An 18,507-nucleotide genomic window follows, 5' to 3' on the forward strand; every position below is an offset into this window, starting at 1 on the left:
AGTTGTCGCCTGCGGGCTGCGGCGAATAGAGGCCATGTTTAGTTACCTCCCAACACCCAACTTTGGCACTATGCAAAAAGAAGATTCCCCATCACATCAAACTTGCGGTACATGCATGAAATACTAAATGTAGACGAAATTAAAAACTAATTGCACAGTTTTGTTGTACTTTACGAGACGAATCTTTTGAGCCTAATTAGTCAATATTTGGACAATAATTCACAAATACAAACGAAACGCTACAGTGTGCTACAGTGCTGGCACAGTAATTTGGCATCTCCCAATTTGGCCAACTAAACAAGGCCAGAATCTTCCGCCGCGTGCTGCGTCCACCACTCCAGCCCTGCACTGCACTGCCCGGAAAGCTTTCGACGTTCATGGGCGACGCGCCGGGGGCCGCCCTTCGAGCCCTGAGCGGAGCCGACGCCGCGCAGAAGCGTGGTGCCACGCTGTACAAGCTTTTTATTTGTGCAAATGTGACGACACGACCGCAGCGAGCTGTTCCTGGATGCCTGGATCCATACAGCAACAACATTTTCACAATTTTCAACATTGATTCCGATTTCCGAGTGACTTGGATGGTCCTCGAAAAAAAAAAGGGAAGACGCGTATGAATGTATGATGGATGCTCAGAGAACTGGGCCCAATTACTACAAACCTCTGGGCTTCGGTCCACGAATCGACGACGGTGAGTACATGGGCTCAATAATTTTTACACGGCCCATAAATTTCTTCTAGCAATAAAGGTTGCTTGCTTCTACAGTACTTCTTGAGTGTTCAGCCTCTTAAAAAACTTCTTCACTGTTAATAAGAACCTGGTGGTGCTAGTTGATAAATGACAAACTACAAGTACATGGCCATAACCACACTGCTTCTTTCTGCCAAAAAAAAAAAGAATACACTGCTTCGTCTAGGCCTGCAAACATGAGCTGCTAACATCATCATCATCGTGACTGGTTCCAAACTGCTGATCCCAACGTAATGACTGATTCCAAGCCAGTAAAACTGAGGTCCATTTTACTCCAACTGATTTGCATTGGCAACGATGATTTTAAACCTACACCGACAACACCCAGTGGAAAACAATAATCAGTGCATTTCATTACTACCATATCCATGCCTAATACCAGTTGCAAAGATTCGCAATGATTATGCAGTAACGGAGAGCACTTTGGGGCTTCACATCTTCATCTCAATGGATTAGTTTAACACTGAATTCCTGGTGAATTCGTTGTTATGAGTCGTCTCCAAGCCGTTGGGTTCTGGGATTTGTCCTTAGGATCCAAGAGTTTGGTGGATTGCATCGCACGAATGTTTCTTAAACCCTTCTCGTGCCATATCCGGTCCACCAGGTATCAAGTTATCCATATCTCTTCGCCAGAGGTAATCCAGCTCCAACCAGTAAAAAGAGAATTTCTTGACACATTCTCCGCCATCAATCAAACTGATGGACATTGTTATGACTCTCTCGGTATTGATCGCACCTCTGAATTCGACGACGGCGACTACAAAAATTCCTCTCCGATGACTACAAAATTGTTCTACAGCCGCAAATTTTTCCTCAAGACGCATTGCAAAATTCCTCTCCGATGACTACAAAATTGTTCCTACAGCCGCAAATTTTTCCTCAAGACGCATTGCAAGTCCTGCTTGCAAGCGGGCAAGACAGAGATTCCTAAGTCTCAATGCACCATCCTAGGCAAGCTCATCCGCATCCCGCGCAGCGACGCCGCGCGGATCGCGCCCTCGAAGCACGCCACGGCCGGGACCGGGGACGCCGCTGGCGCCCGCGCGGCGGCCTCCTCGCCCGCCGCCGGCGCGGGCGGCTGCTTGCTGGCTTCCTGCCCGGCCACCAACGGATGCGACCACCGCCGCTGCTGCTGCGCCGGCGGCGCCGCGCCACCGTCGCGCTCGCCGTCAATGAGCTCCAGCACGAGGCGGCGGTCCTCGACCTTCCTGGCGCCGACGCGGTGCGCGGCCTCCTCCCGCGAGATCACGAGGCGGCCGTCCGCGGTGCGCTCCCGCGCCAGCGGCCGGAGCGACGGGAGCGGGGGCGGCAGCCGGCGCGGGCGGCGCCGCCACCCGTACGACACCCAGCACCCCTCCCCCTCCCCCTCCCCCTCCTTACCCTCACAACCATCCGCCGCGCCGCCACCGCCGGCGGCGAGGCAGCGCACCGCGCGGGGCGAGGCAGCGATCGTGCGGGTGGCCACGTTGCCGCCCACCGGGGAGTAGGAGGCGGCGGCGATCAGGGTTTGGAGGCCGAGGGGGCAGCAGGCGGCGGCGTCGCGGGCCTCGGCGGCGGGGAGGAGGAGCATCGCAGATTCGCCGCGTACGGTGGCGTGGCGGATTGGGAGGTCTCTCTCCCGGCTATATCAAGGTCGCGGAACCCGACGCCCTCCGAGTTGGACTCGGCGCGGCGTCCTTGGGTAGGGTCATCCGTTTGGAGGATCTCTTCGGGGGACGAGGATGGCGTGCGTTTATACCCGGATGGCGTTGGCCAGGGTTTGGCTTGGACTTCGGATTGCGTACGGATCGGACGGCGATTAGGCTAATCGGACGGGTTTCGCTGAGATAAGGATCGTTTCTTGCCTTATCTATGCAGGTTTTGCGTTTTCACTAGTACACGACTTGTTGAAATCGAGTTTCTTTTTTTAGACTGGTTGAGATTTGAGATGTGGAAATGAAGCTCAACTCGGCTCGTTGATGGGTGGCTCTATCTGAACTGGGCAAACGGCAAACCAGGAAAGAGATTTTGAATATTCGAGACAATTTCTAAGAGCAATTCGCGAGATCCGCCTTTCCAAAATTCGGAAACCTGGCAACAATCTCTGGTACTTCCTAATCATAAGAAAAACCTGTCAAGAGTTCCTAACACCATAGCTCAACAAAACTGCCAACACGTCCACTGATTGACAAGAATCCTACATGCTAGTTCGTGAACTTTCATTCCTGCTCTAAGTATGCATTGTGAGAAAAAAAACTTGGGAATGTTTTATTACTTCCACAATCAGTATGTCTGAAAGCTCGTATAAGTATATGATGTACGTGTTTCGAACTATGTCCAGATCTACATGCATGACAACAACTTCACTGCCAGTTCCTAACCCTGTATCGGGTCAAATAACCGGTACTAAAGAGAACCTTTAGTACCGGTTGTTTATACCAACCGGTACTAAAGATCTTTTTTCTTTTCTGTTTCTCTTCTATTTCTTTATTCTATATTAGTAGTTTTCATGGTGAAAAAAATTTAATAGCTCTTTACATGCCATCCTGTTATGCACCCAATAAGCACTTATACGAATACAGACAAAACAAACAAAATAGATGGCCTCTTGCACACGCAATTAGATCGATCATGCATTTCATACATATAGCTGTCCAATACTTAAAATTAGTAGCAGCAGGACTCAAACTAGAATCAAGACTCAAACCGGTAGAACGACTCAAATTGGTAGCAGCAGGATTCAAACTAGAATCAAGACTCAAACCGGTAGCACGACTCAAACTGATAGCAGACCATCTAGATAACAAAATAGTAGGACTCAAACTAGTAGTCTTTCATGACAGTAGTTCATCAAAATAAAAGAACAATAAGGGGGTGTTTGGATCCTGGAGCTAAAGTTTAGTCCGTGTCACATCGAATATTCGGATGCTAATTAGGAGGACTAAACATGAGCTAATTACAAAACTAATTGCAGAACTCCTAGGCTAAATCGCAAGACGAATCTATTAAGCCTAATTAATCCATCATTAGCGAATGTTTACTGTAGCACCATATTATCAAATCATGGACTAATTAGGTTTAATAGATTCGTCTCGCGATTTAGCCTAGGGGTTGTGAAATTGATTTTGTAATTAGCCTACGTTTAATACTCCTAATTAGTGTCCAAACATTCGATGTGACAGGGGCTAAAATTTAGCCCGAGGATCCAAACACCCCTTAAGTAGTATAATTTCAAATACAGGAGCACTTCATCCATCCAGTAGACATGAGCGCTCCATCCATCAGGCAGAGCAGCACCACCAAATGACAAGACCTGATACGGAGAAAGGAGAGAGAAGTAAGAAACATACCTCAATTATGTTTAGAAAATAGGGCCAATGTCATGCACTCCAAAGCTTTGGATCTCTCAGCCTTTGCTTCTTCAGTAAGATCACTTGTGGAAGCATATAGTAAACTCTATAATGGTCTAGTATTTTACTGCTAGTGTCGATTTCACATGCATCCCAAGAGTACAATACTGCAAATCTACTTGAATGTTTCAGACATACTTCTACCATCAAACGATATAACAAACAAGCCAAATAAATTAACGGCGCCCGGCCCCGCATCTCACCGGCGGCGCCTGGCTGCCCCACCACCGCGCCTCGTCGGCGCCTGGCTGCCCCGCCACCGTGCCTCGTCGGCGCCGGTTGCCCCTTCCCCGCGACCCGCCGGCCACTCCTTCTTCCCGGGCGACCGCTGCTCCTACTCGCTGGACCCCGGCCGGCCGCCGCTCCTACTCGCCAGACCTCTGCCTCAGAGGTCTGGCGAGTAGGAGCAGCGGCCGGTCGGGAATAAGGGGTGGCCGGCGGGTCGCGGGGGAGGGGCGGCTGGGCGCAGCCGGCAGGATGTGGCCGGAAGAGCGGTAGGTCCGGCAAGAGGGGAGAGAGAAGGGGGGAGCGCACCGGATCTCGTCGCCACCACCGCCCCCGCCCCTAGATCTCGTCGTCGCCGCCACCCCCGGATCTCATTGCCACCGCCGCTCCATCCGCGCTGCTACATCTTGTCGCGCCGAGCCTGCTAGCCACCGCCGCTCTGTGCCTCGATGGTCGCTGCCGCCGCTCCTCACCTCAGGCACAAGGTGAGGGGTGAGCGGAGGGGGGAGGAGAGGGGAGGTCGGGGAGTGAGGGAGGGAGAGGGTCGGCAGCAGCGGAGGGAGAGAGGGGACCGGTGGAGGGGGAGGGAGTGGGTCGGCAGCGGAGGGAGTGAGGGGGCTAACGGGATAAGGAGAGAGGGAGGAGAGAAGTTGGACTAGGGGAGAGAAAGGGAGAAGTGGCGGAGGGAGAGAGGGAGCGCGGATGTCAAGCGCGCTTAACTGGATTTGATAAAGATTTCGTGTCCGATCGGACCGGTACTAAAGGTCACCCATTAGTACCGGGTGGGGGTCACGGGGGCTCCTGAAGAATTAGCCGTTATACTCGGTACTAATGCTTACATTAGTACCGGGTCAAAAACCAACCGGTACTAAGGGTTAGAACCAATACTCAGTTTTCCAATAGTGCCTACTAGTTAATCAATTTTTTAGTTAGAGTGAAGTACATGGCCAGTTCTCTAACTTGTCAAGTGTGTCATTTAGGTCCCCACACTCTTAAATTGTAGAATCATGTCACTAAACTCTGTTTTGGGTGCCATCACAGGTCCAAACGGGCTTTGACCCGTTCTGCAAGCTGACGTGGCGTGCCACTTGGGTCCAGCGTGGAGGATTGCTGAGTAGGCTAGTAAATATGCAGAGGGCCCCTTAATTCCCATCCCCCATTTCAGTTATATGGTAATGATTGTTTTGCAAATGACAGCGGTGACGCATGATGTACCATTTTAAATGAATTCCAGATTGATGGATGTATGAAATGTGCCCAGTTTGATAAAAAGAAAAATCAGAAAAATCTGTCTAGACTGATAAATGCAATGAAGTTCAGATTGTATTTGATCTCAGAGACACAAGAATGAACAACACTTTTGCCTTGGATAAGTACTAACCAGGATAAATGAAGAACATTAACCAGGATAAGCACTACCCAATTTAGCATCCAGATTGTTTGGTGCTCATAGCCGGTACATGCATTACATAACTTAACACCACAGATTGTCTGGTGCTGCTTAGCATCACTAACATGACCTTAAACAAGTGTATATATGACAAGACAGACTAAATTCCACCGTCTTGCAAAAAAGTAAACAGCTGTGTATCATGAACAAAAGGAAGTTCTATCTGTCATCAACAAAAGAAATGCATCAACTTCTCAGTCTTGCATCAAGCACTCCCACTCCTAGCTTCAGTCTTCTTCTTCTTGCTAGATGCAGCTCCAGTGTTCTTTGCTACCTTCCTCTTCTTTGTAGCAACAACTTTGCCTTTCTTGGTGCAAGTTGTAAGTGGAGCAGGTCTTGCAATGGGTCTGTTACTCATGATGAAATCAGGATCTGGCAATGGCCCTTGTTGTTGAGAGAGCATGCTAGGCTGAGGTTCCTGCAGCATTGAAAACAAGTTGGGGAATAGAGATGCTCTTAAGTTGTACTCTTACAATCCAAGATATGGCAACTGAATTACCTCATGCATCATTTGGCTCAACTGAGTGCTACTAAGGTGTGGCAACAACTGAGAACCAGAAAGGTCTTGATCAATAACATCCTACACAATGAGTTGTATTTTTCAGAGTATTGTAGAATAAGTAGAATAAAGAAAAGAGTAAAGCTAACCAATTTGTTTAGTACCTGATTTATGGCATTGAGGTTCATCAGTCCTTTGGTTATCCAGTTGTGCTTTTTGTAAGTTGGCAACCATCCTTTTAGCATCCTCAGAGCTGATGTCATCCTTCTTGAACTTGACATCCATCTGAGTTGTGATTAGGTGCTCCACAAGGCTTACAGTGTATGATCACTCCATGCTTTGACAACTTGGATCCACTTTTCCCTTGCACTTCATATGGCTGCTTTCTCCTTGACTTTGGTGGTCTGCCAACCTCTTCTCATATACTGGAGGTAGAACTTCAAGCCCATCCACCTTCTCCCATATGGTCTTATCACTACAGGGCCATATGTTGAAATCATACACTCTTTTGAATGCATCAGTTGAGTAGCAGTTTAGCAGAACAGTTTCAAGTGAGATTCTCTCATGCCTCAGACAAGATATTGCATGGTTACAAGAAATCCCTATCAGGTCCCACCTTCTACAATCATAGTGCTTAGATATGATATCCACTGTATACTGAAACTCCTTTGATTGAACCTGGAAGATTTCTTGACCTGCTGGTAAGGCATAGCATATGATCTGAGATGGCCATGCCCAACAAAGAAAACCCCATGATGAACCTCAATCGAGAACTCCTCATTACCAACACCTACAGCACAGACATACAAACCCGATCAGCGATTCTCGATGGAGCAAAATCATGAACAGAACAATAAAGCCCTATCCTTTTCTACTAAAATCAGAACCTTGTGAAACCCTAGCCACGAAAAATCCATCCTTTTCTACATCAACCGTGATACAATAGTGCTCATTGCATGGATCCACAACACCTAAAACAATGGAATTTGGCTCGGATTGACTCACCATACACAAGTGCGGCGTCGCCTGGCTGCCGAAATCTCGCCCCCATCTTCCACTACTGCGGCTGCCGCGTAGGCCAGATGGAGGCGCCCACACGGCCTCTCTACTCCTGGCTGACCCACGTCGCTTGGCTCACCGTCGATCGCTGCCGTCCTCCACCGTCCTCCGCGCCACAAGAACGTCCGCCTCGTCTCCTCGCAACGAGGAAAACCAAGAGTCGTGGAGTTGGAATGGGGGCGCATATTTACTTGGCCTACTCAGCTGCCCTCCCGCGCTGGACCCAGGTGGCATGTCACGTCAAAGCCCGTTTGGACCTGTGATGGCACCCAAAACAAAGTTTAGTGACCTGATTCCAATTTAAGAGTGTGGACTTAACAAGTTAGAGGACCGGCCATGTACTTCACTCTTTTAGTTATGTTAAGGTCTTGAGAGCATCTCCAAGAGTGCCTAAAAATATAGTGCCAAAAATCTTGTTTTTGGGCTTTGCTAAAAATTATCTGGAGTAAAAAAAACCTCACGCACCAACCGTTCCCAAAAGATTGATTCCAAAAATTAAAATTGCTGACACATCATTCATAAAATGGGTCCATCCTCCACTGAGCTACACAACGACGGGTAAAACGAACGCTGTGCCCTCCGGCAGCAAAAGAAATATCGCCATAGCCTAGGTCTTCTGTGCAGCCTGGTGGCGGCCCTCCCAGTTTTCGGCATTCTGGCCAAGCGAACATGCAAGGCTTCATGCTGGTGATTTCTATTATTTCAAAGGAATAATAAGCAACAACCATGTTTGATGGGGAACAAAAACTATATTTTCTTGCATTACAATGCTGTTTGAGTAAAGCAGTTTCCGATACGAACACAAGAATTTCAATATCAAGTCTGAGTTCCATCCAAATCATGATGGTACAACGCTAATCAATTTAAAAAATTAGTAGATCGCATCCAGCCCCACCAATCTTGATTCTTAATTTTACATCTCCGTGGTAATTTCTGGTAGAACCAACAAGAGCACTGGGCAAAAATGCAACTTTGGATACTGGAATTTCAACTCTAAGAGGAAGTGAATCCCCATCCCTTGTGACGGAGCAGAGGAGCAAGCAGGATCAGGTTGATAGATGAGACGGATAGAGTATGGGTACCGGAGATGAGCCAGATCGCCAGATGGCGAGGATGAAAATTGAAAAGGGAGGCACAGATGGACGTCATGAGGATCTGGCCTGCGATCGTTGCAGCGGCACGAAGCCCGGCAGCTCCAGAACAGCGGCACCTCGTCGCCCTTCGCGGAGAGCCGGCAGACCGCAGGGCACGCGCCGTCGCCGCTTGCGGTGGACGACAGATGGGGGCGGAGAGGAGCGCACGGCGTGTGTCATCGCTGCCTGCGGGAGGAGAATCGACGGGGCGGGGGTAGTGGGACTGTGGGAGGAGCCAGCAAAAATGGAGCGCACGGGACGAGGACAACGCGGGAGGAGCAGAACTTCGGCGGGAATCGGCGTTTGCTCGCCCAGTTTTGGTGATTGGGAGTGCGACGGGTCGGCGAAAATTTGGCCACGGACGCCGTCTGGATTGGGCACGCGAATAGTTTGGGAGTCGGTTTGGGCAACTGTTGGAGTAGCTTTTTTCTGTTCATTGCCAAAAACAGATTTTTGGCAGTTGATTTTGGGCACTCTTGGAGATGCTTTGAGAAACTAGGATTTTACCACTCATCATAAATATAAAGAAAGGACCATCTTGTAGGTCTAAAGATGCCATTATCTCTCTCCTTTATTATTACCACATCCCTGATAAAAAAACGTTACTCCTTTCCTTTCGTTACAAAATGTAGATAATCCATTTTGACTTTTCTACATACATAGGAGATTTGAGCATTTTGTGGGCCTGGTCGGGCTCGGGCCGGTTGAAAAAAATCCGATTCATTTCGAACCGAAATTTCGTACCCACATCCATCCATAGTCGTTGTCGGGCCAAGTTATCAGGTCGAGCTCGGGCTAACCATTCTTTTAGCAGAAAATAATTAAAATTAATTGTTCAGGCGGGCTCAAACCAGCCCGAATTGTTTTCGAGCTTGGTTTTCACTGACCACGTCCGGCCCGATAACGAGTGTGGGCGGGCTAAACCCCATTGTGCTTAGGCTAGGCCTGCGCACCGGGCTTAAAATGCTCATTTCTAATACATAGATACTAGTATTATGTATGAATACATAAGCCTAGAAAAAACTAAAAATGACCCATAAATTAAAATGGAGAAGGTATATTCTAATTTTCTATGTTCTACGTAAAGCATAAAACAGACTCTTAATAATAACACAGTAAAATGGAGGTCAGATTTATATTTCCCTATGAAAAAAGACTTATATAGGAGCCGCAGTGATGCTCGCAGTGGTTGTATTGAGGGTGTGTTTGGTTGAACTATAGCTTTTGGAAAAGTAGCTGTAGGCTGTAGAAAAGCTGTTGTGAGGTGTGGACTGTGGAAAGCCGAAAACTGTTTGGTTGGGTAGCTGTGGATTTTGAGAAAACTGTTAAGCGGACCTCACATGCCATCTACAGCTCTCCCCACTCAACTCTCTCTCAGTCCCTTCTTCTTCCTCTCACTGGCCAAGGCGCGAAGGAGTAGCGGCAGCTGGGGGCTTGCCAGCCTGGGCGCGACGTCTCCTCCTCGGGGCAGATCCATGCGGGCTCGCAGTGGAGGAGCTCACGGCGGAGGAGGTGGCTCATGCCGGAGGAGCCCGCGCGACGGCAGAGGAGCTCGCGGCGGTGGAGGAGGCTCGCGCCGGAGGAGCCCGTGCGATGGCAGAGGAGGTCGCGGCGGCGAAGGAGGCTCGCGCCGGAGGAGCTCGCACAGCAGCATAGGAGCTCTAGGCGGAGGAGACCAGGGTGGCGGCGGAGCGACCTCGCGAGCTTCCTTTTCCGTCGCGGTGTGGTTGGATAGGGAATCGAACCGGTATTCTCTACTTACGAGTGGCAGGCGGATAAATAAAATGAAGTTTCTCCTCCCACAGCCAGTGAAAGTAAGTCCGGACTGGCGTGACATTTCTACTATGAAGAAAGCTACTTTTGGACAAAGTCAGGCTGCCTCCTTTGTCCTTTGGTTGGACTTTTGGGAGCTACTTTTGCTTCCTAAAAGCTCAAAGCCAACCAAAGGGAGCCTGACAAGCGCGCTACCTAGCATGTCAATGCACGAGTGACCCAAATTTCGCATGTCCTACTCGTGGAAGCGATTAGCCCATCGCACTCGAGGGAGTTTTTACTGGCTGACCCACACATCGGTGAGACAATGCTCATTTGACGCAATGACTCCCCAGCATAGAAAAAACGACTCGGTTCACCGGTCGGACTGGAAAATCCGTGAACCGGCGAGTTTAGTGGTTCAGTTCACCTAAAAGATAGGCCAAGCATTTGAACCGGTGTGAACCAGCTGGTTTTTGCATGAGTGAACCGGTCCTGGTTTTGTTGAACCGGCCACGTCCCAGAATAATACAAAGGGATGCTGTATATTGGGCTGTATATTGGGCTGAAAGTCGGCTCAGCCTGATCTATGGACTCGAAGCTACCTAGTGACCAACTCGACCAAGTTTTGCTTGTGAGTGAGGGAAGTGTATATATTATATAATTGAATATTGAACCACGGTTCGACAGGACCAGTAACCACTGAACTGATGGCCTCACCGGTTCGATGACCGGTCCCGTTTTTCGTTCTATGTCCCGAAGTCTCGAACCGTGCTGTGTGTTCTCTACTTCTCTCTGCTCTGCCTGTGTGGCAAGTGGCAACCATGCCGTTGCGCGCCGGCGCCGGCGAGGCTTACGGCCAGCCCCGGGGCCGCCGCCTTCACCACTAGACGCCGCGCCCTTCGCCCACCGGCCACCGGACACCTTCTGCAGTTCTGCTTCTCCCCGCAACCGAGCCCGAGCCCTGCATTTCGCCAGCGTGGCCCATCGCAGTGGGCTCGGCGTCGGCGGCAACCTGTTCTATGCGGCGTTGACACAATTGACCAGAATACAATTTCTCGAGAACATTTTCTGCGTGAGAAATTGGACAGATTAGAATAGCAGGAGCCAGGAGGACTTCTTCTGGAGACAGAGAGCTCATGTTGAATTACTTCAGTCGGGAGACAGGAATACTGCTTTTTTTTTTTCCATGCCTTTGCATCAGAAAGGAAAAAGAAAAACACTCACAAGAGAAGATGGCGTGTGGATTGAGGGTGAAGAGCAGTTGAAACTTGAAATAACATTTGGCAAGTTACTTCTCTAATCTCTGCACATCTACAGCAGGGCCAAGTAGTGAAGAAGTATTGCAAGCAGTTAACCCAAAAGTCTTAGCGGATGAGAATGAGAACCTCTGTGCGGTGCGGAGTACACAGAAGAGCGAGGAGGTGAAAGCAGCAAAGTTTAGCATTGGAGACCTTAAAGCACGGACCTGACGGAATGCCGGCAAGCTTTTATAAACGATTTACGCTATTTTAATAGAAGTATGCTTAGGGGCTATGAACAGTACCAAATCCTAACACAAATATACAGCAGCCTGCCAGCTTGAGAGGTGTCAAACACTGCAGAAGCGCTAAGTCTCAGGGCTGCTTGGTCTCCGGCCATGAGCTGCCACGTCAAGGTGCGGCGGCGCCACAACTTGTGGTGGAGAAAATCCGCGCCTCATAAATCTGCTACAAATGTAATTAAGGGAAACGGTGTGGCGGTGGTCACGACTGTAGCTGTGACGGAGTCTGACGGGAACCAAACACCCCTTGGTAAATCGTTGTTGGCAGATGTTTCACGTTTGCTCCTTGAAGAACACGTAACAATGGCAGAGAAGGGAAGTGATGGATATCGTGCATATCTCAGCTGAAGGTTTAGAGCTCATTTGGCAGGGCTCTGGCTGTAGCTAAAACGGCTGCGGCTGTAGCTTTTTTGATGGAGCAACTTTTTTTTGACTCCGACTTGTCTGGTTAGAAAAACAATTGGTAAAACGACTTCTCATATAGGTGTAACATGGATAAAAAAAGTGAAATGTCTATAATACCCTTATCTTTTTTTGTTTTTATTTTTCAGTTTTCTATTTTCTTCCTATTTTTTCTCCTCTCTTTGTTTCCCCTTCTCTCCCTTTTCTCTTTTTCCTTTCTCCTTTTCTCATCTCTTCCTATTTTTTCCCCTTTCCTTCCCTTCCTCTCTCTTTCTTATCCATTCACCCGTGGCCTTCTTTTCCCGTATCCCTCCACCTCCATCCCCGCGCCGCCGCCCTCCAGGCTCGCATCGCTGCCGTCACCCTCTAGGCCCACGCCGCTGCCGTCATCCATGCCCCGTCGCCCTCCAGGCCAGCGCCGCTATCACCTGCACCCTTTCCTCACCCATGACGTCAATGTGCTCGCGTCATCACTGCGTGCCGCTGGCCGCTTGCCTACGCACGCCAGCCACCTCGCCCACGCCACCTCTCTGCGTCCGTCCGCCACTCGCCTACGTCGATGTTGCCTGGGGGGGCGCTGTGGGCAAAGGAGGCACTTTGCCCCCGCGGGCAGGATGGAGCTGCAGGAAGCCAATGTTTTTCAGCTCTGGCTCCCTCCTCCACCACCAGTCAATGTATTTGCAGGAGCTTCCATGGTGGAGCTGATTTGGAGATAGCGTTTTGGTAGGGCTTCACCAAAAATCACTTGGGAAGCCCTACTAAAGGGCCCTTAAAAGGAGATACCTTGGAGGTCCAAATCAAAACTTTTCAGTACAATAAAGAGAAGTTATGGAACAAAAAATCAGGGGTGGAAAGAAAAGTTACTACCAGGAACAGAGATACTGATCAAAGCTCCAGCTCGGGAAATCTTGCTTTGATCTGACGAAATCTTTATGTGATGATCTCAGTCTCAGTTCCATGACAAATAAATTTTGGTGGACCTAGTTTCTTGAAGTTACTTCTAGTGTGTATGAATCTTTCCATGAATATTGTGTTTTGGTAAAAAAATTAGATTGAAAATGTTCCGTAAGCTCCACATAACTGCCACACAACATTAACAGTGTTTTATACAGCTGTAACTTCAGTTGTAAATACTTCAATATACTGCACAAGTGAATCCGATTCCGAACAGAAAAGCTGTGAAACGTTTCCATGAGTATGCGAAATGTTTCCATGAGCATTTTCAAGTGAATCCGATTCTGACCAGAAAAGCACAACCGCCCGCTCTGTCCGACCACGCGCGTAGCCCCCGATCCGCAATCCTCATGGCCCAATAAATATGGGCGAAGGCACGCGCCGCCCATACGCGCAGTTCTCTTCTTCTCCTCCTCCCAATCCTCCAGGGGCGCTTGAGCCCTAAAGAGCGGTGCATAGAGGCGGCTCTGCGCATGGCCGATCTCCTGGTAGGCTTCGTGTTTGCTCCCGAGGACGAGGTGGCCGTGGACTACTACCTGCTCCCTCGCATCCTAGGCTGGCTGCTTCGGATCGATGACCTCATCCTTGAGGATGACCCGCTGAGCGCTCTGCCGTGGGAGCTCCTCAAGCGGAATGGGTGCAAGGAGGAAGCTTTCTTCCTCGCGGAGGGGCAGGCGAGGTGCGGGAAGGGCGCGCGGCAGAAGCGAACCTGCGCAGGCGGCGGCTGGTGGGAGGGGCAGAAGACGTGTGCGAAAGGTGACAAGTTGCGCATCCCCGGTGGTGGCGGCAGGGAGGCCGCGTGGCGGAAGAAAGCACTCAACTTCCACGGCGGCGGCGGCGGCGGGAAGGGAAGCACGGGATGGGTGATGCACGAGTACGTGGTCACCGCCCCGAAGGATCTGGCGCGGTCACCGCTGAGATTGTACCACATCAGGCGCAACAGCTACGGGAGGAGGCAGAGCGGCGCCATGGAGGTGCCGCGCGCGCTCGGCCTCCCGCCGGGCTTCCTCTTCGCGCCCGAGGATGGCGACGTCGTCACGCATTAGCTCCTCCCTCGCGTCCTAGGCCAGCCACTACCGCTGGATGGCCCCATCCTCGACGACAACCCGCTGAGCGCGCCGCCGTGGGAGCTCCTCGAGCACAACGGGTGCAAGGATGATGCCTTCTTCTTCACGCCGGGGCAGGCGAAGAGCAGCAAGGGCTCATGGCAGAAGCGGACCTGCGCGGGCGGTAGGTTCTGGAATGGGGAGAGGACGTGTGTCGATGGCGAGAAGCTGCGTGTCTCAGGCCACAGCGACTCCAGCGCGAAGGTGGCATGAAGGAAGAAGGAGCTAAGCTTCCACTTCCAGGAAGGCGGCGAGAAGGGCAGCACGGGGTGGGTGAGGCACGAGTATGCGATCACCGCCTCGGACCACCTGGCCGGGTCGCAGCTGAGGCTGTACTGCATATGGTTTAGCGACCACGTTAAGAAGAGGAAGAGGGGAGAAGCAGCAGACTCCGCTGTCGATGAAGCAGCTCCAGCCGCGGCCCGGCGGCGTGTGGCAGCGGACGCTTCGCTAAACATGGCAACGTCGCAGCCCAACTGTTCTTCTTCCATGGTGATGGTGGACATGGGCCACGCCAATGACAATTGGATCGCTGACGCAGACCAGCACGCGGCGCCGGTGACGATTATGGTGAATCAGGACCTCACCGCCGACATCACCACTGACACGTCATGGGATTTGGGCTTGTTGGACAACTTTGACATCAATGAGTTCATTCGTTCCCTTGGCCACTCGCCCTCAACTCACCCTTGCGTCTTGCCAGGATTGATGGATCCGGGAGCATATCTTGATTCCGATGCTACGGGCTCAAGCTTACTCTGCCAGACGGCACCGCCGTACAATGGCGTCAATCTTGTGACACCATCTGCTCCGGCTATGCAATGCGGCTGCATGGAGCCGGCATATTCCTTCTTCTTCACCATGCCCAACCAATCCTACGCAGCCTGTTAGCTCTATTGATCAAGCAGACGAGCACAGAGAATTTAACATTTGTTGTTGGATACTTGTAACATGAAGATGATGTAGTTTAGTTAACATACTCCTATTGTGTGTGTTGTTTATTGGATTATCGATTATGAGTAATTTTCAGGATTTACTTCTGTCACTAGTTGGTTTCTGCATTTCCTCTCCCTTGTGATTCTATTTATACAACAACCTCTGATGCGTATGAGATTGTTGGAAGGGATTGTTACAAAGATCACAAGGATGAAAAATCATTTGGTGGGGCGGCTTGGCCGCAGCCCGCAGTGTGTTGCCGTCAAGTAGAGTAGTAGTGCACTGTGGTTGTAAGTGGAGCAACCATTACACACAGCTTTGTTGCTTGAGACCAAGAATCGCGCTCGGCTTTTGATCCCACTTCTTGATCAAGAATCTGAAACCGTATTAGAACTTTGCTATCTTTGGACCTTGTATTTCAGTATCTCACTAACAATTTTTTCATTGCTCGATCTGCAATCTTGTGTTCATGATTGCTAAGGACAAGAGCTACACGTCTGTCCAAAATCTGAACCCCACGAGAACTACATCCCACTTCCCAACTGATTCAGAACTCTCTAACCATGGTAGCATAGGCAGAATCCAAATGGTGCCCCCCAATCCTCACGAGGAACTTAATAGAACCTCGTGTGTTCAACTTGAACCGTTTTATCTGCATCCTGATCATAGGCTGAAAGCCTAAAACCCAAAACATGCTGTTGCGAATTGCGATCCACTGCATCCACCTTCCCCAGCGAGCCTAGCTCGCATCAAGGAACCAAGCTGGCCGGAGCCAGGCCCTGCGGGTACAAATTCCCCATGTTTGGTTGCTTGCTGCAGTCGAGCCAAGCTACGAGGAGACAGTGATTGGTTGCACATATGGACACATAATTCAAATATGAGATGCAAGTTGAGTTCGTTTGGTTGGTCGAATGCACCATGTTACAGTCACCTCTTGCATTTAATGGGTGGAGTTACCACCAGCTAGTTCATTGGATGAAATCACAGTTTGTGACAAATGTAACATTACATACACTTTGAAACTAAAACTACAATTATTATAGCTTGAACTAAGATAACTGAAGCCTCTAATAACATCATGACATCTTTAAAATTCCATGAAGCCTTCTTGATCTTAGGTTGAGCTGTAGCAGGTATCTCTTTAGTTTGAAATTTTGCACCATAAAATGCTTTCATGGCTTCTTCTTTTGTCTTGTACTTGTAGTACGCTCCTCTGGACATACCAGAACGTTTCTGGGGAGTAAAGAGGGAAAAGAAAGTATCATTGCCCAAAAAAAGGAGTTGACAAATGGTGAACTTAAACCATCAGTAGAAATGGACATGTGAAAATGTAACCAATTTGAGATATAATCAGCAAGCAAAAGGAGCACAGGTTAACAAAAATCATGGGCAATGGGCATATGCTTAGGATAGGATTATCACATATGACCATAATAAGATAACCACCTAATCACAAGCATCATTGGCAATGGACATGTAAGCTCAGAAATTGTAACCAATTTGAGATGTAATCAGGAAGCAAAAGTAGCACAGGTTGATAGAAATCATTGGCAATGGGCATATGCTCAGAACAGGAATGAGATGAAAGCAACAAGCAAAATGACAGAAATATAGAGTAGTCATAAATCATCTGGCAATGGGCATATGCTTAGAACAACCACATCATCAGATTTTCATCACATTAGGTAACTCATAATTGAGTTACAAATCCAAATAGTCTAGCAGAAGGTATCAATAGATCAACTGCTCAGGAGAGGCAACTAGGAGAAGGCTCACTGCTGAAAAGAATGCACTAGCAGATTAGGAGACTCACTGCAAAAAAAAAGCCACCATCTGATCAGCAGTCACTGCACAAAAGAATGGTCACTGCACAAAAGTAGCCCATTGCATGATCAGGAGGCTCACTGCACGTAGGAGTGCTTGGCCAAGAAGGTCCTCAACCACAACATTCGGTGAGAAGCATTCATCTTCACAAATGCAATACCATAAGCCTTGTTGGCAAGCAGGTGCTCATAAGCAGCCATGAGTACTTCATCAATGAATCCATGCATGAACATGAGAGCATTATAGAGATCAGGGTGCACATCCTCAACCTTGGTCTGCAGAATGGCATTGGCAATATTGTTGACTGCATCAGTCATCCTAGTCATGACCAAAATATCCCCCTCACTAAGCATGGACCTCTTCCTCTTGTTGGTTGTATCAGACCCAGCAACACCACCATCCTGACTCTTGCCTGCCTCTCCAAGCACCTTTGTCACATCATCAACCTTCATGGGCTCTGCCTTAGATACAACAAAGTCAGAAGGGGAGCCCAAAGGTTCACTAGAGCCCATGGCAAACTTCCCTGTAGCCAGTCCATTCCCAAAGATGATCTGCATCTGCTGGTAGTTTTCTATAGGCTTGTTCAATAACTCAGCATCCTTGGGTATGCCTGAAATCCAAACAAAGGAATGGTTAGCATATGTTGTCATCATGAAATTATGAAAGCAATAAAAGTGAAGATGAAAGGATATAAACCTTGATATGCCCCTTGTAGTGCTCATCCTCCAAAGTAATCATGAAGTTATCCTCATCCCACAAAGCACCACTCAGTTCTCTTAGCTTGATCACCCTGATCCACCTCTGCCTCCACTTCCTCAAATGATTGTACACCTAGGTGCCTGTCACCTCATTGCCTGAGAACTCATTCATAGACTTGGCAACTTGGTTCAAGTGCACTTCCTTAAACCCCTTGTCAGTTCTCACACCAGTACGGATCAGCTGGCAGAAGCGGTGAAGCACAAATGCAGACATGACATTGGTCCATCTCATTGCAGGCCTGGGCTGCTGCCCAGCACCAGCACCAACCTAGGCACCAACCTAGCTACCAGCGGCACCAGCAGCTAGGCCACCAGCACCAGCGGTAGCCTAGCCAGCAGTAGGCTGGATAGCAGCCTGGGTAGCAGCCTCTGCACCCTCAAGTTCCTCCACTAGGTCAAAGTGACCATTCTCTTGTACCATCTCCTAATAAAACATCATTGCATATTGCCCATTGCCTCAAGCAATAATGAACAGAACCAGAAAACATCATTGCATAATGCCCAAAGCCTCATCTAAGTAAACATAACAAAACATCATTGCATCATGCCCAATGCCTCATCTAAGTAAACATAACAAAACATCATTGCATAATGCCCAATGCCTCAGGTTAGAATGAAACAGAATAAATGAATCATCATAGCACACTTGTTCAAATGACTCAAGTTCAAATGGAAACAGAAATAATAAATCACAACCCGGGTGCCCGTAGACCGGCAATTCAATGTGTG

At 49.2% G+C, this 18,507-nt stretch overlaps 2 protein-coding genes and 1 pseudogene across 2 annotated transcripts; 1 reads left to right on the forward strand and 2 right to left on the reverse strand.

Moving 5' to 3' along the window:
- Positions 1-5,697: 5,697 nt before the first annotated feature.
- LOC101782685 lies at positions 5,698-7,522 on the reverse strand. The gene is made up of 4 exons (XM_004964953.3): positions 7,317-7,522; positions 6,476-7,101; positions 6,312-6,392; positions 5,698-6,230 (listed from the first exon to the last, which is right to left on the reverse strand). Exons 2-4 carry the CDS (start codon positions 6,590-6,592, stop codon positions 6,018-6,020), a joined length of 411 nt encoding a protein of 136 aa, XP_004965010.1. The 5' UTR covers positions 6,593-7,101; positions 7,317-7,522; the 3' UTR covers positions 5,698-6,017.
- A 6,105-nt stretch (positions 7,523-13,627) lies between these two features.
- LOC111257050 (NAC domain-containing protein 4-like) lies at positions 13,628-14,200 on the forward strand. The gene has a single exon (XM_022826063.1). The coding sequence runs from the start codon at positions 13,628-13,630 to the stop codon at positions 14,198-14,200; it is 573 nt and encodes a 190-aa protein (XP_022681798.1).
- Positions 14,201-17,097: 2,897 nt separating this feature from the next.
- On the reverse strand, positions 17,098-18,199 carry LOC101753520 (annotated as a pseudogene).
- Positions 18,200-18,507: the final 308 nt, after the last annotated feature.

Source organism: Setaria italica, chromosome IV (genome assembly GCF_000263155.2).
Source record: "Setaria italica strain Yugu1 chromosome IV, Setaria_italica_v2.0, whole genome shotgun sequence".
Taxonomy (NCBI): domain Eukaryota; kingdom Viridiplantae; phylum Streptophyta; class Magnoliopsida; order Poales; family Poaceae; genus Setaria; species Setaria italica.